The sequence below is a fragment of the Rattus norvegicus genome, chromosome 8 (assembly GCF_021556685.1).
Source record: "Rattus norvegicus strain SHRSP/BbbUtx chromosome 8, alternate assembly SHRSP_T2T, whole genome shotgun sequence".
Taxonomy (NCBI): Eukaryota; Metazoa; Chordata; class Mammalia; order Rodentia; family Muridae; genus Rattus; species Rattus norvegicus.
This window is the reverse complement of record NC_141541.1, coordinates 104,197,945-104,223,396: the sequence shown is the minus strand read 5'-3', so window position 1 is coordinate 104,223,396 and position 25,452 is coordinate 104,197,945. Positions and strand designations below refer to the sequence as shown.

The 25,452-nt window shown below is 43.7% G+C and overlaps 2 protein-coding genes across 5 annotated transcripts in view; one reads left to right on the top strand and one right to left on the bottom strand.

The window, feature by feature from the left end:
- The window catches only part of Atr (ATR checkpoint kinase), a 97,449-nt gene extending 93,720 nt beyond the window's left edge, over nt 1-3,729 (bottom strand). Inside the window, exons 1-3 of one of the 2 annotated variants that reach the window (XR_015626967.1) lie at nt 3,596-3,729; nt 1,169-1,260; nt 59-208 (exon numbers count right to left, since the gene is read on the bottom strand). Coding sequence is in view for 1 of the 2 variants with exons in the window: in NM_001427167.1 (NP_001414096.1) it covers nt 59-208; nt 1,169-1,260; nt 3,596-3,654 (301 nt within the window). In the remaining variant the exon portion in view is untranslated. 2 annotated transcript variants of the gene reach the window in all.
- Nucleotides 3,730-3,812: 83 nt separating this feature from the next.
- Nucleotides 3,813-25,452, top strand: part of Pls1 (plastin 1) — a 110,335-nt gene continuing 88,695 nt past the window's right edge. The window contains 1 exon segment of one of the 3 annotated variants that reach the window (NM_001433806.1): nt 3,813-4,009. The gene's annotated coding sequence lies outside the window, so the exon portion shown is untranslated. 3 annotated transcript variants of the gene reach the window in all.

Genomic DNA, 25,452 nt, shown 5'->3' with positions numbered 1-25,452 from the left:
AAGGCAGGCAGGCAGATCTGAGTTCCAGGCCTTACCTGGATAAATTAACAGCACTTACCAATACAACTGTCTTTGGCCTCATTTTGGCCCTGGCTTCCATTCACATTTACAAACATAAGTGGAGAAGACTTCATGATGTGCTGGATAAAATCAAGTAACATCACAGAGGTCGGCTGAGTGTCAGTTTTCTTTACAAGTTCGAGAGCAACTAAGAGATAAAAGATTCTTTTAATTAAGTCATAACTAATTATAGAGCTATTGTTAAGAAACTAGATTTTGGTAATCAAAACTTTGTCCAGCGGAGTACTCATGTTAAACTGATATATGGAGATGTCCTATGATCTTATCTAGCATTATTTTTGTATGTGTATGGTATATGTCTATGTACATGTCCGTGTGTGTGTGTGTGTGTGTGTGTGTGTGTGTGTACATGGATGCGAAAGTCAGAGGTCAATGTTGGGTGTCTACCTTACTTATTGAGACAAGATATCTCACTGAACCTAGACTTCACCAAGTTTAGCTAGATTGGCTGGACCAGGAAGCTCAACAGATTTACTGTGAGATTTGCAGCAATCACAGGATAAAATGAAACAATTCTGGAAAGATACCATGAAGGAATACCTGGATAAGGAATTGATTGAGGGAATAAGCAAGTGGTCAAAACAGAGGGAGAACCAGATGAAGCCCCAGCTTACAAGTGTTCACAGAACCAAATGAAGCCATGGCTTACAAATGTTCATAACCCTTTGCTATCTTTTTAGCAACCTATAACTTTGTAGACTTGAAAATAACAAAGTTTAAATGATTTTAGTAAATCTCAAAATATGTTGGTACCAAATTTCGGTTTTTGTATTTGCTGTGTTTTCATCACTGGTACAAGTCGTTGATAACGTCCGTATGATTGGACTCAGACACGTTTTACAGCTAACACATTAAAGAATTCTAGGAAGCCAGTAGAGAATCATGATTATTAACAGGAACACACACTTGATTTTAAGATCTAAATTATAGTATGTCTTAAGTAATAAGCAATACTGAGTAACAACCTGCTCGAAATGACTATCTATAACAAAAACTAACTCTGACTAAAACTGCCTAGAGGAAAAATGATAGTACGATGTTACATGGAAAAGCACTGAAGTTCATGGAAGAAATAATTCCCTCTTACCAACATTTACATCTGTAAGTATTCGGTCAATGAATTGGCAGAGAATTTGTCTTGGTTTCTGCACAACAGTATTATATTCCTCTGGAGTAGCACTGAAATATAAAGTAAAGTGTGTTAAAAGAGACACAGTGGGAGCCTCTAGCAAGATGGCTTAGCAGGTAAAGGCACATGCTCCAAGTCTGACCTTAGTTCCACCCCCAGGACTGATGTAGTGGAAAGAGAGATCCCATGACCTCCACATGAACTGTGATGTGTGTGACCCTCCCTCTCGATAAATAAATTAGAATAAAAATGTTTTATTAGGAGGCATGGTGGCACATACCTATAGCTGGAAGCTGAGGTGGAAGGCTTGCAATTCTAGGCCAGCATAAGCTATTTAGAGAGTTTCTGTCTCTACAAACTAAACCAGCAAAAAGCGTTCCTCCTATCTTGGTGACTCCCCAACTTTAAAATTACTCTCATTACTACTTCATAATTATAATTTTGCTACTGTTATGAATCATAATGTATATATTTTTGAAGATAGGGGTTCTTGAGTCACAGGTTGAAAAGCACTGGTTTAGCTGTGGCACGTTAGAATCTGTCCCTATCACACTGAATAATACTTTCTATGTTCATGCTACATTTGGAAGGGTTATGTCTACTTATCTGTTGGTGAACATTAGCTTCCGCCATTGAGCTATTGGGAATAACAATGCTATAATGAGCCAAAGTGTAAAAATATATGTTCAAATCCCGGTTTTAAATTCTTTTGAGTATATAGTAAAAAGAGTTGTGGGGTTAGAGTAACTATTTACCCCATCCTCCTTGGTGCGGCACCTTCATTCCACTTCACAATGACTATTATACTACTTTACACCTACACTAACAATGTACTACGGGTTCCAATTTCCCCATATCCTTGCCACTTGTTTTACATATACAATAGCTATTGTAATGGTCTGAAATGGAATCTCCTGGTTCTGTTTTTGAGGAGGGTTGAGACAAGATCTCATTATACAGCCCCTTCTAACACCTTGGTAGCCCAAACTGTCCTCAAACTCAGTGAGCCTCTTGCCTTGTCCTCCCAAGTCATCACGCCAACTTCCTTGTGGTTTGGATTTGTGTCTCACATTATTAATCATATCAAATACCCATCTTTTCCTTTGCTTATTAGCCATTTTATATTCTCTCTGGAGAAAAATCTGCCTAATTTCCTTATTTATTTTTCTCATCAAACTTTATTGTCGAGTTATAGAAGCTTTTAATATATAAACTGCTGTTAAACTCTTACATTTTTAATTATTTTTAAAAAGTCTGAATGTGCGTGAGGTATACATATAAGTTCGTGTGTACATGTTCGTATGAACACAGGTACTTGTGCCATGGTGCTTGAGTTAAGGTCAAGGAACAACCTCAGGTGTCGGTCCCTGCCTTCCAGAATTTCAGTGATGACAAAATGTGTATTATCACTTTCCCAAAATCTCCACTTTAACTCATATGCTTTTAGAAAAACTGAGATTACTAAATTCAAATTTTTAATTACTCTTGCCCCCACAAAGTCTTTTTTGCTACATTCGTGCAAAGTAAAAAGAAATTCAGACAGCACAAATGTGGTCTTTTCATTTATCCTCTAATTTAGGTTTTTGGGTTTTGGTATGGCCAGCGGGAAGAAATGAACACCGCTGCAGTGGGAAAATAAAAGGAAGCAGGCATCTCAGAAGACTTAAGGTCAGCACTGACTCTCCGTGCAAACTTTCCAGTTTGCAGGAGAACAGATGATTTTCGTTGAGAACTCAGCTGCAGCCCTGGTCTCCAGATCTAGGGAAACTTACAAAAGAAGAAGGGGCGTGGCAAGCACTAACTTTTCAGATTGGAACCGGGTTATTTAGTTCTGGCTGGCCTCGAGGTTCCCCTACCTCTGCTACCCAAATTCTGGTTTTAAAGGCGGCGTGCGACGTTACGTAAGGCCCAAAAGAGACATTTGCAAATGTATATCATCTCAAGTTTTAGTTTGGGTAATGCTGAGCACGTTAGAGTCTGTGGACCTGTGACCAGTCCCTGGGATTTCCGACTAAAGTAACGGGCTGGCCAAAGTAAGGCCTCTCTTCGAGAAGAAACATCGACGCTTTCGGGCCGTGATTTTGAAACAAAACCTAAGCCAAGTAATTCAGCCAACAGCCACGAAGGCCCAGGACCCAGGGAAGGTTTTCGAGAAACAAATGAGTGTGGTGAAATGACCAGAAGAGACCCTTCTCGAGGTCAAGCAGAAAGAAGCTCGCGTGGGCAAGTCCCCGCGAACGCAGCAGGCGCTGCCCGAGCATCCCCCGCACGTGGGTCGCGACCGCTCTCCGACCAACTGCCACTGTGAGAGAGCAGCGCCCACAGGCCGCGGCGCGGGCTGAGGAGACACGGTGTCTCGAGGCTGGCGACGACGCGTGGCCCTACCTGCCCAACTCCCGCAGGGCGGGAATCATGGACGCCAGCTCCAGCCCGTGGTCACCCATGGTGACACCGAGCGGCTCTCAAAACAGCCGCCGCCAGTGCCGGGCTTCTCTACAGTCGCGCCGGGAGGAGAAGGCGGAGCGTCGACGGAGGCACGCGAGGTCCAAAACTCCTCCCGGAAGCCGCTGTTAGTTGCTGTTGGGACCTGGGGGAAAATCTCGGAGGAGACAGGGGCGGAGCCAACAGCGGACGGTACCCGCCTACTTTTCCTCCTAAGCGAGTGCGTGAACCCTCCGCGGGTATCTTTGCTCAAACTTGGTTGCTCAGCGAATCAGTACGCCAGGATGTGGATTGGAGAGGGACCTGACGACTCAACAAAGTTAGATATTTCACTGTCAGAATGACGTATTTAACTAGGTAAGGCCATGCAGTAATGCTTACATTTGCTGTTTCGGACACAAGGGTACTGATACACCCTCCAAAAATAAAATTAAAAAATGGTGGAATGGCAACCAGATGCGCTCCTGACTGCGGGATTGGAACCTGCTGTACTTTTGAACACCCATCCCTTTTGGCCCTTTTCCTTCAGGTATGCTTGCAGAAATGACACAAGTCTTATACACACCAGCAACATAAATTCATTCTTTCCCCCTCTTCAATTTTTTTTTTTAAATCTGTATAGCACGTAGAGCCTAATGGTATTGAGGGTGTGTTTTGAAAGGAAGGGCTTGCTTATTTTGCTCATTGCTGGCAACCTAAGAACTAAAACAGTCCCTGGTGCATAGTTTATGTTTAGTAAATATTTTTGAATGAATTGTTAAATGTTAGAAGAAAAGGGATTGGGAGTTATAAACCCTGAAAAAAAAAACTATTATTGCACTTGCTAGAAGGTATATAAACTCAGGAAAATACTTAATCCTTTTTCTATTTTTATTTATTCATCTCATCTCCTAAGAGTACACTAAAGGTTAAAAGGTGTCAGAGTCAGACAAGAAAATGTCATTTATTTTCCTTGCCCCATTCCCACTTCCCTCCTTTCTTTTTCTCTTCTCCCTCCCTTCGTTTTTAAGTCAGAATCTCCTATGGATCCCTGGCTGGTCCTGATGCAGGCTCCCATTCCTCATCCTCTGGAATGCTGGAATTACAGATGTGTACCCCTATTGAATGGCATGTGTATGTCTTTTAAAGTTTAACTTATAAGTCACTGTGTTGGCTAGTTTTATGTCAACGTGACACAAGCTGCAGTCTGTTAGGAAGAAGGAACCTCGATAGAGAAAATGCCCCAACCAGATTGGCTTGTGGGTAAGCCTGTGGTACTGGGGGTAAGCCTGCAGTACCTTGTCATGCTTTGGTCAGTGATGTGGGAAGCTCCAGCCCACTGTGGGCGATGCTGCCCTGGGCCTGGAGGCCCTGAAACCTTTTCAAACGCCATGAAGAGCAAGCTAGTAAGTAGCACTCCTCCATGGCCTCTGCGTTCGCCTGTAGGTTTCTGCCTTGGGTTCCTTCATGGCTTCCTTCCGTGATGCAGTGTGATGAGGAGCTTGTGAGCTGAAATAAACCCTTTCCTCCCCAGGTCACATTCCGTCATGGTGTCCTGTCATAGCAGTAGAAACCTAACATAGGACAGTCAACTCTGACAAGCAACGTATCAGCTAAAAAGCAAGAAAAGCTAGCGATGTTTAAATCATATTGAGAAAGATTACAACACTGACAGAGCCGAGGCGCCTCCCAGTGGAAGAGCACTAACCTAGCACATGGGGCTCCGGGCAGAGGACTTACAGTACTGTGCAAACTACATTTAAAAAAATAGGTTGGGGATTTAGCTCAGTGGTAGAGCGCTTGCCTAGCAAGCGCAAGGCCCTGGGTTCGGTCCCCAGCTCCGAAAAATAAATAAATAAATAAATAAATAAATAAAGCCAGGCACAGTTGCACGTGCCAATCCCCTTACTTTGGGTATAGAGGCAGAAGGATCAAGAGTTCAAGGCCATCCTTATCTCTACAATGAACTTGAGGGTAGCCTGGGATGCAGGGGAACCCTGTCTCAAAAAACAAAACAAAACAAAAACAACAGAAAACAACCCAGTGTGCAATTCATTGAGTAGTGCTGCAATTCTAAAGTGCAGGACCCCAAACAACAAAGCTCTGGCAATCTAACCCAAAAAGTAATTTTTCAAACAATTATTTATTTTTCACTTAAATTCCAATATCAGACCCCTCTCCTCCCAGTGCCATTGGTGGGCCACCGTGGGCAGTCTGCATATGTCCTGTGAATACGATCCAACACAATCGTGAATGACAACATGATGACCCAGTGTCACAAGGACACACTTCAGTAAGTTGTGGGGAGGCACTGATCTCCACAGAGTGGCAACAAGCTAGCTTTGACAACATGACTATAATTCTAGGACCTTAGAGGAGGAGGCAGCATGATAAATAAGCATGATGTCTTTGGCTGCATGGTGAGGCACAGTCAAACAACAGCAAGAGCTAGTCAAAGCTACACTTGAATTTGGAGGAAGATGCGAATCAGAAGGAAAGGAAGTTGGCAGCCACATTGTCAGCTTTAGTGATATGTCAATAAATGAGCAGTGTCAATCTTCTCTCCAAGGACTCCTGTCTTTCTCTGCCAAACTCTGTGAGAGAATTTCTTCATAAGGCTGATCCTATTTTTCATTTCCCATTCAGTCCTAACCCAGTGTTTATTTTACTCTGCCCCTCTGCCCCGCCTTAATTTTCCCCCAGAATTACCAATGGCTTCTCTTTTTTCTGCTGTTACTTTTGCTTATTAAGATTGGGTCCCCCATAGTCCAGGCTGGCCTTGAGCTCACTGTATAGCTGAGGCTGATCACCTTCTGTGTGCTGGGATTGCAGGCATATGCCTCGATATTTAGTTTATGTAGTACTGAAGCTCAGACTTACGGTGTAGTTTGAATAAGAATGACCACCAGAGGCTCATCTATTTGAATGCTTGATGCTCCCAGTTGGTGGAACTGTTTGGGAAGGATTGTTGGAGGAGTGTCCACTGGGGGCAGGTGGACTTTTAGGTTTTAAAAGCCCACTATTCCCAATTAGTTCTTTCTCCCTCTTCCTTCCCCATCCTCCCCCCACCTCCTGTCCCATTCTCTCTTCTTTCTCCCCATGCTTGTGGATCAAGATGTAAGCACTCAGTAAGCTCCAGCACCATGCCTGCGGGCCTGCCTGCCTGCTGCCATGGTCTCTGCCATAGTAATCACAGATCCTAACCCTCTGAAACTATAAACACAATAAACTGTTAATCTCTAGGTTGCCTTGGTCATAGTGTCTCTTTTCCAGCAATAGAATGGCAACTAAGACTCAGGTCCTTGTTTATGCTTGACAGACACCTTGACAGACCTTCCAGATGATCTTGGAAGCAGACCCACAGACTGGGCCACCCACCCCCAACCCCCTGTAATCTTTCTCTCCTTTCAAAGCTGCTATAAGGAACTGAGAGGCTCACCCAGGAGTCTCACAAGCCTGCATGCTTCTCTCCTTACAGCACCCATAGAAAGCAATGTCCTCATCTCATCACCTCACTGCTCCCCAGGGGTCAAGACGGCTTGACTAATGTCACACATTAACCAGCCCATTGCCCTATCCAGTGTCTCCTTGACTCCTGTCATCCATGTCCCATAGCACAGGTCATCTATTAACTAAGCCTGCTTCCTCTAAGGGAGGTCACACCCTCCCTTAGAAATCTTAAGAATGGACACTGGCTTGGCTTTGTATGGTGGGGACTGAAGTCTCTTCCCTCAGATCCCAGATCTATTGCTTGTGTAGTTAATAACTGTCTTAATAAAGCTTCCACTTAAAGACATTCACCTGAGTGCCTTTCTTCCAGGTCCTCTCATGGCTTTCAGATGGCTAAATCCAAAGGACGGGTCAGCCTGTTTCTCTTACACATCTTGCCCATCTAGATCACCGCCTTCCTGGAATGCGTTCTTTGGCTTATTGGCCCATGTTTTAGCAGTGTTTCCTTTGTCATCTTCCTTAGGCTCCTCCTTGGGGTTTCTCCCTCTCTTTTCCTCCCTCCCCCTCCCTAACCCCAAGGCATCAGGGGTCTTCATTGCCCCCTTTTATTCTTGGGTAACCCTATTCCTTCTGAAACCTCAGATAACTCTTTCAGGTAAGCACTCCGGAGCTCACTCGCTACCCGTTCCCTGCAAGCTCTCCAGGTTTTATTCGTCTGTCTTATCTCCTTCCTGGATTTTTTTCTACCTTGAATGATATTTTTGTTTTGCTTCTTTTTAAAACAAGAAAGCAAAACAAAACAAGCCTGTAGGGAGGGGAGATGAGCCAGACTAGATCTGATGTGCTTAGACTAGCCTTGAGCTCCCCCTCAGTCACCTCCCAAAGACTGGGCTTACAGATCTGTACTAACACCAACAGAACAGAGGTAGGTCAAAATCCAGAATCGCCTTATGTCTACCACCCAACAGTTCTTTCGTGTGGTCAAATCTCTGTCCCCACTGTTCCCAGTTGGGCATCTGACCAGGGACCTTGTGCACGTGTTCTACTGAACTGCACCCCAGCCTTATGATCACCCTCCCTATGCCCTCTTTCCCCAGTTGGATAATTTTAAATGAAATCCCAGACGTGATATCAATTTATCTTCGATTGCTTCGGTTTTGTATTTCTAGAATTCTATTTCTGAACTATCAGACCCACGGATTTCCTGTCGGATCTCATCACACATTTCTGCTCTCAGCTGATCATCACGCCTTGACTAAACTACTTCACAAGCGTTCTAGGGTGTGTTGGTACAGGTCTGCAATCCCAGTCTTTGGAGGCGGAGGCTGGAGGAGCAGGAGTTCTAGGCGAGTCTGTGTACGTGGGACCCTGCCTAGCTTGGGGAATCCCAGCTTTTTTTTTTTTTTTTTTTTTTTTTAGGTTAGTAGTATTGTTGAAAAAATTTAAATATATGTCTTAATTTTTTACTTGCAATGGCTCTACTACCCGTCCCCTTAATGTGGGGATTACAGTTGTATGTCGCTATGTCCGGGAAGTATTTGTCTTTATGTACGGTTTTTATTAATTATGTATATTCAGTGCTACATCCTACTATACATAATATAAATTGTAAAATATAAATCTTAAGTGATAAAAGCGATGTAAACCATTTTAGAAATTACCTTCTATACTTAAATGTACACTGCCTTAGTAGACAAACTCATTCAGTAATTTGTGTCCTTTTCTTTTTGTGGTGCTGAGGACAGAACCTAGGGCCTCATGCATGCTTGTCTCATCCTGTGGGGAGATGAAGTTTGGAGAGAAAGTGTGGGTGAAGTTGTGAAGCGTTAAAGCAGAGAGTTCGGTGTGGGTGTATCCAAGTCCCTGCTAACCGCTAAGCTTTGTGACCTAGGGGAGTGAACAAAAGGTACCAACCAACCTGAAGGTTTTCATTAGTCTTTGTATAGAATTGTCCCCATTAGAGATACGGTACTATCAAAATGACCGCTAGGTGGCACCACAACCCCATTGAGACTTTTGTGACTTGATGTCTAGAGGCTGCAGAAACTGCCAGCTCAAGTCCTGTCACAACACATTGTTAACAAAACTTGTTTTTCTTCATTTCCTGTCTTCTGTCAGGATTTTGTTGTATAATGCACAGTATAAAGGGAATATACTTTAGTAAATCCTAAATGAGATGGGTGTAAACAGTTTCAAAAGCTTCTGTACCCCGTCTATGAGTTAATTCTGCTATTGGTGTATTTTTACTTTTTGTGATGCTGGCTACAGAGTGCGAGGCCTTGTGTGTAGTTAATAAGCTCTCCGATGCTATCACCAGGCCTCCGTAGCTGATGTTTTAAATCAGTGTTGATGTGATTATTATTATTATTATCTGGAGTTGTTCTACTCCATAGAATACAGCCTTTGCAAAATTCAAATCTGATTAATCCATTCCCTTCTTCAGTAGGGTGGCTATTTATTGAATATTGTCATACATGGGTGAAAGTTACAAGGGAGAACATGTCTGTTGTCGTTGGCTGGGTACAGTCTCAAGTAATGAACACTCTAAGTATAAACCATCGTTCTGAAACCTTATGGAGGAAAACAAATTACTCTCTGGAGCCTGACTGCATGAGTGGACCCACCTCATTTAGAGAGACTTGGAAAACACCCGTTGCACCCAGACGAATCTACTCAGTAAAGTCGTTTGTCTTTTCATTTCTACAAGAGTTGTACACACACACACACACACACACACACACACACACACACACACACACACACACAATGCAGGCTTCACTGAATTCGGAAGCAATTCATAAAGGACAAAGATTACCCACACATGTGGGAGCTTTCTGTATAGGTAACAAATTACTGTCACTGAAATTGAAAAGGTTTCAGATATGACCCCGAGGGTGTATAAAATATAACGGTAATGATTAGAACAATTATTTCTTACTGTTTTCAAAATACTTTCAAGTACCCCGTAGCCTTGAAGCTGATGAAGCAGGAAAAGCTCTGAACTTTGAGCACGCATCACAACCACCTGGAGAGCCCTGTAAAGCAGATTTCTGGAAACATGTCCGGAGGCTCAGAGTAAAGAGAAGTCAGAAAGGAAGTTCAGAGTTTACATATTTTTTTCAGTCACAGGTAAATGTGGAAAATACTACTTTTGGCTTTCTGGAAAGGCAGTGTAAGAGAGGGGCGGGCCATGCGCCTGTGTTCTTGTTACCAGCAGTCTAGGGTCTTGAGGTGCAGTCGCTTTGATGCTTGTATAATTCCATGTGTAAACAGTGAAGGGTGTCTGCGGAGTGTGTGCCTCCATTTTCTCGGATAACTTGCCATCTGTTTCAGCTAACGTGTGTGGCTCTGTTCCCCACCGCTGCTTATTTCTCTCCAGGACAGTTGTTCGGTTCCAGTTCCACTCCACAAGCTAGACTGTCCATTTAGCTTTGAATTTTAGTCACAAATTTTCACATTCCCAAAGGCTTAGCTAATTGTTATACACCCGGCACCCCTAACAGGAGAGGAAAGGAAGGAACAGAAGGGATGGAGGTTTGTTTCCTTCTCTGTCTTATTTCTGAGATTATTCTTTTTCTCCTCTAAATGATGTTTTAAAAAAAAGAAAATCAAGATAAATCCAGAACTAAACTGAATGTTGTTAAACTGAATATTGTCCTCTTCACTTCTATTTCTTTCTACTTTATTCTGAAAAAAAAAAAGCCAAATAAACTCAAGATGTTTACATCATGCTTCCTGGTTTCCTTCAGAATGCATCATGGTTAGACTTGGTGCCCATCAACAGATGAGTGGACAAAGGCGATGTGGTCTGTGTACACAGTGAATTATTGTTCAATCATAAAGATGAACAAAATAATGATATGCGCAGGGAGTCTGGTGGGGCTGGAGATTATTATGTTAAACCAAATAACCAGACTCAGAAAAGACAAATATCATGTGTTTTTTTCCTCTGGTGTGTAGAGTCTAGATAAAAACAATAATAACCAGACCAATGACTCACTGCAATGAACATTTGCAAGTGGACATGTGTGGACAGAGTGGTTTACTGAGGGACACACTGTGACATACTACAGCTTCCGTGACAAGACTCTGTGTGTGTGTGTGTGTGTGTGTGTGTGTGTGTGTGTGTGTTTGGTGGGGAGGTTGCAAGGGCAGATATGAGGTGGAGAGATGAGTGGGACTGGGATGCATGATGTGAAACTCACAAAGAATGAATAAAAACCTTTAAAACAACAATAACTTGGAAATAGTATTTGGGAAGAGAAATGTGATGGAGTGACAAGAGAAGGTAATGGGGCAGTTGATATAAAGAAAAAGCATATTATGTGAGTGGATGAAAAGGTTGCAGTGAACCCAAAGACTATACATGGAGTGACCCAGGGCTCCAACTGCATATGTAGCAGAGAATAGCCTTGTTGGGGCACCAGTGGAAGGGGAAGCCCTTGGTTCTGCCAAGGTTGGACCCCCATTTTGGGTGGTGAATTTGGGGGGGTGAATGGGGGGAACACCCGGATGGGGGAGGGGGAGGGGATAGGGGTTTATGGACAGGAAACCGGGAAAGGGAATAACATTTGAAATGTAAATAAAGAAATATATCTAATAAAAAATAAAATTTCATAAAAAGGTTGCAGTGAAACCCATTGTTTTGTGCAAATAATATATGCTAAACTGATTAGGTAGTTTGCTTGTTAGGGTTTTTTTGAGGGGAGGGATTCTATATGTAAACCTACCTGGCTGTCCTGTAGTTGAACAGGCTTTTGCCTCCAGAGTGCTGGATCTAAAGGTACAAGCCACCATTGCCCAGATGCTAAACTGTTTTTAATGGATCTAGTTTTTCTGAAATTCAAAGTGAAACCAGTGCCTATGGTGGCCACTGATTATGATTATACACAATTTGAAACGTTGTGTTCTAGAGAGCAAATCCTAGCTAAGTCACAGGGACTCACAAGACGTCTCCAGAGTAAAGACCTACCTTTTCATGGACTGGCTTTGTGATAACAGCACACGTTTGGAACTGATCTTGAGTTGAAATCCTATCCCTTTGTATGTGTGAGCCTGTACAGTGGGGAGTACAGAGAAAACATGGGCTGAACAGTAGCAGTGGCCGTGGCAAACTCTTGAGTTTTCTCCATGTGGTAGCCCTTCCCTTATCAAATGGCCTAGATAAACTCAATCCAGATGAATCTTTGCAAAGTTTAGTTATTTCGTTGCCTTCAGTGTCTATGTAGCTGTGTTATGGAAAGGTGTGAATATTTTTGATGCATGTGTGTGCATTTATGTGTGGTAGCTAAGGGTTGGCATCGGGTGTCTCTCTTGATTGCTCTCCACCTTATATACAGAGGCAGGGCCTCTCACGAAAACACAAAGCTTTACCAATTCAGCTAGTCTGGCTAGCCAGCTCCCTTCACAAAGCTGCTGTCCCTAGCTGTCCCCCAGGCTGGGATGACTGGTGGCTGTCGAACCCCACCTACACTGGCTACCCTGTTGGGCATCTGGACTCCAGGCCTCAAGATCTGTATAGCAATCACTCATCTACCCTGCCCCCAAACAAACAACCCAAATATATTTTACATAAAAATTTTACCTATAAATGAAGATAATTTCTTAGGGCTGTTACATATATTCTATTGGGATATAAACCTTAACACTTTGAAGTGCTTAAAATGGTGACTTAAATAGGAGACAAATAACTCTTAGCTATTATTATTTTCTTTTTTCTTTTTTCTATTTTTCGGAGCTGGGGACTGAACCCAGGGCCTTGCATTTGCTAGGCAAGTGCTCTACCACTGAGCTAAATCCCCAGCCCATTATTTTATTATTATTTTATACATGTAATAGAAGATATAGAAAATATTCCCACTTAAGTGTTGATAATATTTCCTTCCTAAGTAGCAACTGGGATACATGTTTGAACCCAACTCATGGGATAGCAAATATTCAAAATTGGGAATTTTCTAGAAAACCTGGGTCATATGGTGCAGTAGTTGATCTTGGTTGTCAGTTTGATTGGATATGGAACCAACTGTAAGGATCTACATTTCCTGGAAGTGATTAACCCAGATGGGAAAGCCTCCCCCCCCCCCAAGGCACACCTCCTTCAGTGAGTGGCATACAGATAAAAGGAGAGCCTAGCAAAGAGTTGCTTTTTCTCCTGCCTGACTGTGCTGCTTGCTGGTGAGTGTGTCTACTCTGTAGCTGCCACAGCGCTGCCGTTCTTTCCCGACATCAGTACTCAGCCTCTTCAGCTTTCCAATGTGGACTAAGGAACAGCATCTCTCCAGGAATCCTCCAGAAATTGAGTGACAGATTGGGACTGCGGAGACCTCCAGCCTTGGGGACTGAGCTGCTACAGGGCTCTTAGTCAGGGTTCCTACTCCTGCACAAACCTCCTGACCAAGAAGCAAGTTGGGGAGGAAAGGGTTTCCACATTGCTGTTCATCACCAAAGGAAGTCAGGACTGGAACTCAAGCAGGTCAGGAAGCAGGAGCTGATGCAGAGGCCATGGAGGGATGTTACTTACTTACTGGCTTGCTCCCCTGGCTTGCTCAGCTTGCTTTCTTATAGAATCCAGGACCACCAGCTCAGGGATGGCACCACCTACAATGGACTGGGTCCTCCTCCCTTGATTGCCAATCAAGAAAATGCCTTACAGCTGGATCTCATGGAAGATTTTCCTCAACTGAGGGTCCTTTTTCTGTAGTAACTCCAGCTCGTGTCAAGTTGACACACAAAACCAGCCAGTACAGCTCTCAACCTCTCCAGTGTGTAGATGGCCTTTGCTGACTGCCCAGCAGGTGTTGTGCAAGCCTATCTACCAAGTCCCCTGTATAATATATGTTCATTCTACTGCTTCTGGTCCCCTAGGCAACCCTGGTCAATTTTGACATATGTTTACTAGAGATTTTTAAAACATTTTCAATTAGATTTAAGCATTTTATTTAGTGGGTGAGTGTTTTATCTGCATGTATGTCTGTGCGTTAGGTACATGCTTGGTGCCTATGGAGGTCAGAAAAGGGCACCAGATCCCCTAGAACTGGAGTTACAGGTGATTGTGAACTACCATACAGATGCTGGGAATCCAGGTCCTCTGCAAGAGCAACAAATACTCTTAACCACTCAACCATCTCTCTCCGTGGTTACTGTAAATACAGTATACTTGTGCTTACTATAAGGCTTCTTAGTAAATTCTTGCTACTGAGACTATTACTTCAGTCATTTCCCCCTCTCTCCAATATGTGTTTATTTGAGATAGGGCATTACGCACGCAGCCCAGGCAGGCCTTGAACTTGCTATGTAGGAGAGACTGCCCTAGGATTCTTGATTTTGCCTTGCCTAGAAAGAACTGGGATTGCGGGCATGACTTTAGTTACTTTTAAATGATTGATCTTTGAATTCTCAGTAGAATATGTTTATCAAATAAGATCTGAGCTGAGGGCCTTGACCTGGAACCTCCTTGCCTATTTTTATATTTTTCATCTCCAGGAGGAAATATATATGGCAGGGCCTCACTATGTAACTATGTAGCTATGGCGATCATAGCGCTCGCTATGTTCTATGGGCTGGTCTTGAACTCACAGAGATCTGTCTGCCTCTGCCTCCCCAGTGGTTCCAGGCATGGGCCACAGAGCCCAGCTTTCTCCATGAGTCTGAAAATCTTACTTTTCAATGCTGGTGATATGGTCAGTTGAGCAGACAACTGTTTTTCCCCCTTTCCTCTCCCCCCTTTTTACTGGGGATAGAGCCCGGACTCTTGTAAAGTCTATGCCTATGTCCAAGTGGTTGTCCATCATAATCCTCCTGTAGCAGCTTTTCAAGTAGCTAGGCTTATAGGCCTACCTCACCGGGCCCACTTACAATTTTGTTTATAATTATCTGCCTTTTTTTTTTTTTTTGTTCTTTTTTTTCGGAGCTGGGGACCGAACCCAGGACCTTGCGCTTCCTAGGTAAGCGCTCTACCACTGAGCTAAATCCCCAGCCCCAATTATCTGCATTTCTAATGATATACTTTGCTATTTTAGGTTTGGGAGAAACTTCTGTAAAATACTTTGGGTTTATTATCAACAATTCCATCTTGGGGACTAGTTACATTCACAGATGATTAAAAACCGATTATTTTACCTTCCTTTAGGGGACTGAGTTTCTTGTGCCTTCCCTCCAAATCAAGAGGTACTGCATTTCTTCATGGACTTATCAGTCAATATCATATATATATATATATATGTATATATATATATATTACAGGTATATTTAACTATCATTTCCAATTCTCTTGGGCAATGACTTATAGAAAATGAATTTTACATATTTAAAGTATCCGCTTTAGCTTTGGTACTTGTATACACCCAGCAAATCATCATAGTTATCGATAGAGAAATGTCCCTGTGGCCCTGAAAGAGGCACATTGTCTTGTTGCTGTTCACTCCTTCTCTACCTCTGGCCCAGGCAATTACTGGCTTTGCTTTTGTCCTTATAAAGAATCTGACTTCATAGAAATTAAGCTTTACACTATATATTTTCTCTCCGGTTTCTCCAGTTCAGCATAATGATTTTGAGATTTGTTTATTGTAGGGAGCAATTGAAGTCCTGAGTGAATGGGTTTGACCATTCAAGGACCCCAGTGCCTCAGCCCTATGGAGGTGGCAAAGCCTTCCCTGGTCAGGACAGGCTTGGAGGGATGGCAAAACCTTCCTCTGGACCATTCACAGGTGTTGATAGTGTGAGCTGAAAACCTCACCATTGCTTTCTATCCCTCCTGACAGTTGCTGCCCAAGGATGCTCTCCTACAGGGACTGCTCCACTGCTCTCCCACTGAGACACCCTGTGCCTGCCTCTTTGTTCAGCTACCTGCAATGACCCGACCTCTATGTTCAACTGTACATAATAAACTATACAAAGTCAACCACCTCCGGGACCCTGTGGCTCTCTACCCTGGAGCCTAGGCCATCCAATCTCAGCCTTTTCTCCATCCATTTGTCTCTGTGTGTTTTCTTTTTCTTTATTCACTCCCGGTATAGGAGGATATGGCAATCTATGGTGAGGCATTTACATAGGTCATTCTCTCTCTTTTTTATTTTAAAGATTTATTTTTATTTTATATATGTGAGTACACTGTCGCTGTCTTCAGACACACCAGAAGAGGGCATCAGAATCCATTACGGATGGTTGTGAGCCACCATGTGGTTGCTGGGAATTGAACTCAGGACCTCTGGAAGAGCAGTCAGTGCTCTTAACCGCTGAGCCATCTCTCCAGCCCAGGTCATTCTCTTTTAGTACCAAGTGGTGTTTCATTGTACGGATGTAGCACATCTGGTTTTCATTCACCCCTTAACAGTCAAGTCCTTCCAGACTGTGGCTATAGAAAAAGGGAGGAAGGAAGGAAGGAAGGAAGGAAGGAAAGAAGGAAAGAAGGAAGGAAGGAAAGAAGGAAAGAAGGAAGGAAGGAAGCTGCTACATTCGTATTCAAGTCTTTATGTGATATGTTTTAATTTATCTTGGATAAGAATTAAGAATGAAATGACTGGATCATGTTGAACATACATGTTTAAGAATATATTTAGTGGGGGAGGGGGAGGGGGATGTTTGCCCGGAAACCGGGAAAGGGAATAACACTTGAAATGTATATAAGAAATACTCAAGTTAATAAAAAAAAAAAAGAATATATTTAGTGCGAACATAGTTCCTCCTGTAGATCTGAGCTCAGACAAAAACGTTAAGTTTATAGGACTTTGTGGGTTCCGGAGCTTTCTGGGTTATGGGATTTTCTAGGCACAGAAAAAATCCTTATCTCACACTTCTTTAGCCCAACCAATTCTTTTGGACTTTAAAGAGGTTCAGTCTACTTAAGCCACATTCCTAAGGGGCCTGATTGCTACCTGTTCTGAATCAATTCAGGACTAGGGCTAAGGGTCATATAGGACCTAGGTCAAAGGGCAGCAAAGGCACTCTGCACACCTGTGGATTATGCTGCGAGAAAAGTAACAAGAATCCTTGAAGCTGCATTCAATTTGCTTGACTCACATGTTGTCGGGAAAAGATCCCGCCTTTGTTTGAGTGTGGGCTTTGGTTATTTTAAATAGGTGTGGCTGTTTAATTAAGAGGAAAGATTATCTGAATTCTCCAAAAGGGAGAAGGATGAGAGAAATCATTTTACTTTAATAAATATTTTGTCTTTTGAGCTGTGGTTTTCAAAGGTGGTACGCATACTCGTGTTCTGAGAACACATGAGGAACACGCATTCGGACACAAGACGTGGATACTTTGAACAAAACCTCCAGGTAATCCCGATGCCCCCTTGTTTGAGAATCACCGTGCTAAACTCATTTCAAGGGTGCAGACGGTCGTAATTAGGCTGGGTGAAGGGTGGGCAGCAGGGATGACACCCCTGCAGCTCCGGTCCACTCCCCCTCCCGCACCCCAAACCTCTTCAACTCCTGCAAGCCTCCTTTCATCAGACTGCAAAAGTCCCGCGGCCACTCCCCTGGGTGCGGCAACTAAAACCCGGCAAGTGGATTTCAAGCGTGCGGGCGGGGGTGCGGGACGAGCATGCGCAGTGGCGCGAGCGCAGGGGCTAGGAGGCGGGCGAGAAGTAGCCGCAGCAGAGTGGACCAGACCAGCGGGCGCAGGGGTCTCGGGCAGTAGCTGCCGAACGGCCGCCGCAGGTACGGGGAGCCGGGTGTCAGGACGCGCAAGCGGGCGCGGGGCAGGAGAGGGAGGCCGTGCGGGAAAGCCAAGCTTGGCTTAGCCGCGCTTGGCGAGCGCTTGGGGATCCTGGACGCGGGCGTCTCCGACACCTGCGGGCGCGCTCCTGCCCTGCGGCGGAGTCGTGCGCTCAGGTGTGAAGTCCTGTGTGTAGCGGCTTAACACACAGCCCAGGAAGCTCATCGGGATGCCGGGCATCTAGGAAGGGAGGACACTAAGTTTTCTGTTTTAAACTTTGCGTGGCTGTTGAGGGTTTTCTGATCCATTGGTTTTTCCCATAAGTTGTGTGACTGCCGTGTTTGCCTCTGGTGCATAGGCTCAAGTAGGGGCAGAATGAAATTGCATCCGTTTGCTGGATTTAGTGCCTTTCTTGGAACTCTGGGGCCTCTGGATGCAGCGTAAGAAATATCAGTCTAAAGGGAAAGTGGCAAAAATTTTGTGCGGTTCGGCAGGCTGCATTTTCAAGTACAAGCTTTAAAAATTGAAAAACAAAACAAAACACAGAAACCTATTTTCAACATTATTACCCCTGTCCCACGCTTCAATGGGTACTATTGAAAAGAAGAAAATAAACCTTCCTGGTTATTTACATTGTGTGGCTTATACGGACATGTATTCTACCTCAAAGCTGTATACTGTATGAAGCCAATACTGAATGAACATTTCTTGGAGGAACGTGAAATCATAACTAGAATTTCAGGATGAATACAGAGACCCATGTTTTGGCCCCACAAAGGTGAAGCAAGGGCATTTAATTCCACCCCCACCTCTTGTAATCAACTCCTCCTTAAACTTAATTCATTAGTGAAATTCTATAGGAAAGTGTTAAATTTGTGATGTGAGAGGCACATGGTTGTAGTAAGTTTAGAAAACAGAAAATTGAAGTTGAGGAAGAAAAAAAAAACCTAGAAAGAGATCACAGAAGACCCCTCCCCTCTTCCCTTTATTTTCCTGCACGAAGAGCATCTAATGGTAGAAATAATATACAGTTGGTCTGGTTTTGTTCCGAGGGACCGTTGAGGTCAGCCAGTTCAGCTGCTTCAGTTTACAAATGAGAAAGCTGAGACCGAGGAGGTCAGATGACTCTCTGTGCCCCGCCCTCGCCCCTCGAGCAAAGCTGGGCCTGGGAACCTGGTTTTCTGATTTCAGGGATCTCTTTACTGTGCCTCTTTGATACTTAGATGATTATAACTTGCTTTCTCTCCCAGCTTTTCCTGCACAGTCTGATTGAGGCAAGAAGTTAGTTTCTACCTTCCTAGTACTGTATGCACTCAATTCACAAAGGCTCACACCTCTTCGCTGATGGGGTTGCTGGTCTGGGAACCAAACTCTGTGCCGTTTCTCACCCTGAAGGCTCGCTTGTTTCCCTCTCCGTTTGAGCTCTTTGCTCAGGCATAGCCTCTTCTTCCTAGTTTCCTTTGATAGCACAGCTGCGTGTAGCTTTCTTCCCAACCCCAACCCCAACCTCAACCCCACAGTATTTTATGACTTCTGTCCGCGCTGCCATTCTCCCCTTTGGATACAGCTTCCTGAATTATCGCTTAGAACACGTTCCTATTTTCTGACTGCAAAGTTGTTAAGTGTGTAAACTCTGGATAGTGTATGACTTAAAGATCCCACCCGGTACTAAGTTCAAACCGGTCTCAACTGCTGTTTGCGGTAGGAGGGACATTTCCCGGGATTTGTTGTGCACGGTCTGTGATTCGAGGGAGTTCACATAAAAGCAGTACAAGAAATTAAGAAAAAAAAAAAAAAGCAAGCTGGAGTGATTTCTGGGTTGATTAGTTGGGAGCCATGGAGATGGGGGTGAAAGCGCAAGTGAGGAGCGTTCCCCAGGATGTGGGTTAATCATAAATGCAGAGTGGAGAACACAGACTGAAGAAACGGCAGGCTGGAGCAGAGGGTCAGTGGTTAAGAGTTCTGGCTGTTCTTCCAAAGGATCTTGGTTTGATTCCCAGCACCCATGGGGTGGCTCATAACCATCTGTGACTCCGATTCTAGAGGATCTGATAGACTCATTTGACCTCCTCTGACACCCAGCATACACCTGACATACAGACATACATGCAGTTGAAACACTCATACATGTAAAATAAACACATCTTAAAAATGATGTTCGCCCACCTGTCATTCCTGTACCTAGTAGGCTGAGGCAGGAGGATCTCTGCCAGTTTGAGTTCTGTCTGGTCTACAGAGTGAGTTTCAAACCTGTTTCAAAACAAAAGAAAAAAACAAACAAGAAGAACTCATGTAAAATAAAGATGTGGTGAAAAAGATTAAGTGTAGAGAAGGGAGAGGTGTTGAAAATTCCTTTCATGAGCGAGGTATTGGTAGTGGGTTTATAATGTCCTTTTAAAATCTTCCAAGCACTCCCCATTGGAACATTGGTTCTTTTCTCTGTCTTACTGTGGTAGTTGTCTTCTCATTCTGGAAGATGAACTGAGAGGCAGTCATTACACTTCATCCTCAAATGAGGATGCCGTTCAGATGTTCAACAGTTACTGCGTGACTAAATAAATGGTGTTCTGGCGTGACAAAGGTGGGCAGTTGGGACGGGAGAGCCACAGGATGGTACTTTGTCTAGCTCATGACCTCACTGTACAAAGGAGGACCTCTGTGTCATTGGAAGAAATGAGGGGCAGAATCACTGGCCAGTTCATAATCAAATGTATAGATTGTGAGTTGAGGTGGGGGTGTCGAGTGAGGCTGGGAACCTGAGAGACTGTATACATGGAAGTTGAAGAGTCTAGAGAGATCATTGCTAGCTTAGCTTACTCAAGGTGGAAGAAAAAAGCAGGTTAGCTCGGAGTCATTGGACAGTGGGCTGCCCTAGCCTTAAGATGCTCTACTGTGCCAGAACCATGCTCACAGCGAGTAACACTGAAGACTGGTCCTTTTGACCCAGCCATATGGGGACAAGGCGAGAGAGAACAAGAGCAAATTGTGATCAGACTCAGCCTAGAAAAACAAGGCAGAGGGCAGTGATTCTAAACCTAAATTCTAGTTCAAGAAGTGTTTGGAATGTACTTGTTGACTTGGGACAGATGTTGCAAATGGCTGCTTTGCAAATCAAAACCCAGTCTTTTCTGTTAAGCTGTGCGTGGTGCCGAGGAAGCTGTTGGAGGCACAATCTTACTCTTGGCCCTTATATGGCATGATTCATCACTTCATCTTTGACAGGCCGGGATAGCTGGTCTCATAAAAATGGCGAGGAAGGAAAGGCCAGGAGAGCTTTCGGTGGTTAGCATCGGGGAGATGAAGGGTTGGCTGAGTCAAGAGAGGTTATCGGCCTGAGGAGATGAGCCAGTTAGCAGAGCACGAAGCTCAAGGTTTGATCCCAGCGCCCCATAAACAGGGTATGGTACTACTGTAATCTCAGTGCTCAGGAGGTAGAATGAGTTTAGTTTGAGGTCAGCCCAGTTGAAACCCTGCTGGGGGTGGGAAGGAGAAGCTCCTTAATATTTTCTCCCCGTGAGACGGGGATTCTCTGTGTAACAGCTCTGTGCTGTCCTGGAACTCTGTGGACAAGGCTGACCTCAAACTCACAGAGATCCACCTGCCTCTACCTTCCAAGTGCTAGGATCAAAGGCCTTCGCCACCACTGCCCAGCTAAGAATCATTTTAAGTTTTAAAGGAACCGTGTATTTATTAGACAGATGACAAATTGTCTATGTTTGAATGGATGTGCCATGTAGCTCTGGATGCCAAATTGTAAATATAATTTTGCACAATAAGTTAGAATTTACTATGGCCTTGTATAAGATGGCTATATTATGTAGCTATGAGGTAGATAAGAGTATTACCCTCATTTTATATCGGAGAAAAACGAAACGTAGAATGATAAGGATTATCTGTGTTAGGTCACATGGTCAGCGTGTGACTGAGCTGAGATTTGACCCTACGACTGCCTGACTTCAGGCCTGGAGAGCTCAGATAATCAAGTGTCTATCTGAAGAGTCCAACAGGTGCCGGAGGCCGTTTCGGTAGTCCATGAGCACGATTTTAATTTGAGGAAGCAATCAATAGTAATGGAGCTTTCTGGAGGAAAGGAGGACGGGAGGAGACTGGAGAATGCTGAGTGCTCAAATGAGGTTTCAGTAGTTGGGCAGCGGTGCTGAGGGCAGGGGAAAAGCAACTGAAGGCCCGCTGAGGCCAGGATGTGTGATCTACTAAGTCGCTCGTGAGGAAACATGTCCTCCCCCTGATAAACCACCCACCAGCCCTCTCCTGAGAACCTCGAAATGGAAGCCAGACTGGGGTTCTGTAGAGTTCTTCTCCGTGTTTCCAGAGCATTGAATTTGCAGATGAGGAAGGCCCATTGCTGTCTGACTCCCTTTACCGTCGTTTTAACGTGCAACGGCTCACAGTGTCCTATGGTTTGGAACTAACATTTTACTGTGGGTCATGAAGGAAGCCTGGGAAGGAGAAAGAGGTCTTCGTGCTACAGCCATGTTTATTGGTTATAAAATGATGGTCTGTCAGTTGCTGGGACCTTTGCTACTGCGTGAGGTCACATGATCATCCCGTATGAGGTCAGCTTTGATCACCCTGTTTCTATTCAGCACGCCTGTGTCTGGAAGAGCCTGTTTGGTGTGTGCATAGCTTCTGTAAAAGCAGGTTGTTTTTATTATTTCCTATTTTATTTTCATTAGCAAATTGTCTTTTTTTTAAGGTTTATTTATTTAATATGAGTACACTGTTGCTCTCAGACACACCGGAAGAGAAGGCATCAGATCCCATTACAGATGGTTGTGAGCCACCATGTGGTTGTTGGCAATTGAACTCAGGACCTCTGGAAGAGCAGACAGTGCTCTTAACTGCTGAGCCATCTCTCCAGCCTCAGAAAATTGTGTCTTAATAACACTGTGGGCACAGTGGTGAGGAGTTTGATGGGTAGGATTTTTCCCTCCTTTTAGAAAATATTTTTGGTGGGATCTAGAGATAGCTTTGTTCCTAAGGTCTGCTTGTGAAGAAGGACTCTATTTAGTCTTTATAGTAAACTGACAAACTAATTTTCCTTTTTTACCCAGCTCTGGGTCGAAACCCAGGGCTTCATGCTTGCTATTTGGATTTCTACCATTGAGCTAGTCCCAGCCTTACAAATGGTGTGTGTGTGTGTGTGTGTGTGTGTGTTGTTGTTGTTGTTGTTTTAAGTTTTAGAGTAACTCTGTTGTAAGAAAAACTACAAGAATACCAGGAGGATAACATTATATAGGCATGCTTTCTATAAAAGATCCAATCTGGGGCCATCAAGATGGCTCAGTAGATAAAGGTGCTTGCGGTTAAAACTCCCTACCTGAGTTTGAATCCTTAGAAACCACAGGGTGGAAGGAGAGAACTAACCCCTGAAAGTTGAGTTCTTACCTATACACATATGCACACATTAAAAAAAGGAGAAAGAAGAGAGAGATCCGATCTGATCAGGAAGAAAGCAGGAAGAGACAATCTTTTTTTTGATATTAGAGTAGATAGATGATTTAGTAATGTAGAAGAAAGTGTGTATGTGTACGTTGAGGGTGGGGATTCCTTTATGATCAAAAGCAAAGGGGTTGTCGGTGAGTTTAAAAATGCTGACGGAAACCAGTTTCATTATGTTATTAAGAAACAAAATCTTAAGTTGTTGAAAGACACAGATTTAGGAAATAAATCTCTTTAAAACAAAAGATGATAAGAACCTGAGACCTTATTTCCAAAAAAGAAAAAAAAAAAAAAAAAGAAAAAACCAAAAACCAGTAACATCATTATAAAAACCGTTAGGGACAGTACAGAAGACCCTTCATCTTTTGGACCTAAAAGAGAATTTTAGGAGTATAAAATAGAACTTGGATGTCTTTAAGTTTAAGACATCATTGTTAGTTATTGCTGTACCAGTATCAGATCCCCACCTCCCCGTTTTATGAGCTTTTGGGCTACTCTAGACTCCATTGATAAGTCAACACGCACAGATCCCAACGGGAAAGGCCAGAGTGGAGGCTTTGCAGTGTGGCCTACAACTAGTACTAATCAAGCAGTTTGAATAATGCCCTAGCCCGTGCAGGCAGCATTTACATGTCGTTCCCATAACTGAACAGATTAACATGTTCAGGTGAACGGAAAGCAGGCTCAGAGCTGATTCATTCACGGTGACCGGCCAATAACATGAGTGGGCTCTTTGAACTCATTTCCCTTTCTTTTCTTAAATGCTGTGTTTTATAGTTATATCGATTCTTTTTTCCTCCACTTTTTTGTCCTTGGCAATAAATATGTACTTACTGTGTTCTGTTTATAGATGAAAATCAATGCAAACTAGGGTTTTGAGGTTTGATAAATGAGTCTGTTGAGTATCTTGATGCAGCTCATCAATAATTTGGTGGAAAGACAATATCAAGTTAGTATATAATTGAACCGGTAGCCTGATATCAAGTTAGTGTTTATAACCTTTGTGAACCAACCAGAAACTCTCAGGTTCTGGCGCTCTTCCACAGGAAAGCTTGGTCAGATTTTATTTTACTATTATTTTTAATCTTGCAAAGGCCCTGTTTCCTACATCTTTCCTTAGGTTTACTTTACCGTGGCACCCATTTGGTCCAGGGGGATATTTTTTAAGAGTGGCCCAGTTCTTACAGAGTTTGAAGTATTATCAGGTCAGTGAGGTGCCACCCGTGAAAAGCAGCTTAGAAAACCCCAGAGAGGCAGCGGTTGCCATGCAAAGGAGCTAATATTGGAAAGAAATCTGTAAGAGCGATTTTCTTCATTACCACCCCTTTCTGTGTGCATGTCTGCTAGCGATGTGCGCTCGCGCGCGCGCGCGCGCGCGCGCGCGCGCGTGTGTGTGTGTGTGTGTGTGTGTGTGTGTGTGTGTGTGTGTGTGTTATGCTATTAACAGAGACTCACGTAGTTCCAGCTGGCCTCAAACTTGCTGTGAAGCTGAGGCTGGTCTTGAACTCTTGACCCTTCACCCCTCCTTCAGCCTTAGCTTCCAGAATGTTGTATGGCTCAGGCTGATCCTTTCTCACTCTTTTCTCTTTTCCCTTTTAGACCAAACTGGTTTTGAACTCACAGAGATCAAAAGCGTGTGCCACCACACCCCTGCCCTTTTTTTTTTTTTTCAGTTAATGCATGTTTTGCGGCCTTTTTATACATGTGTTTCATTAGAATCAACTATAGACTGTTATTCATTTTGTGTGTATGCATTCATGCGCCTCAGAGTGTGTTCTTTCCTTCTACCGTGTGAGGCCTTGGGGGAGGAGGGTTAACTGAGGCCTTCAAGGTTGGCAGGAAGTAGCTTTACCTGCAGGGCCATCTTACCTCATAGGCACCCTTATCTTATTCTTAAACGATCTTTTAAACCCAAGATTATTATCAGTGGGAAAACTCTGAAAAATCTCTCACTGCTTAATGGTCCATCAAAATGAGCCTTTGGGCAGCCAGACTTTGACTATGGGAAATAAGTTGGCCTGGAGAAGAGAACTCAAAGTCTGTGGTTGTTTCTGAGCCCAAGAGAAGGGACACCTTCAGTCAGTAATTGGTGACTGTGAAAGAAGCTATAACTGGAGATATGGAGGAAAGGCTTTTGTTAATGAATATAGTTTGAAAGGCTTTTGTTAATGAATATATTTTTTATGTGTGAATTTGCTGCCTTCCATTGATAAGCAGCTACTGTTTTGAGAGTGACCTGCCTACCTGGGGTTACC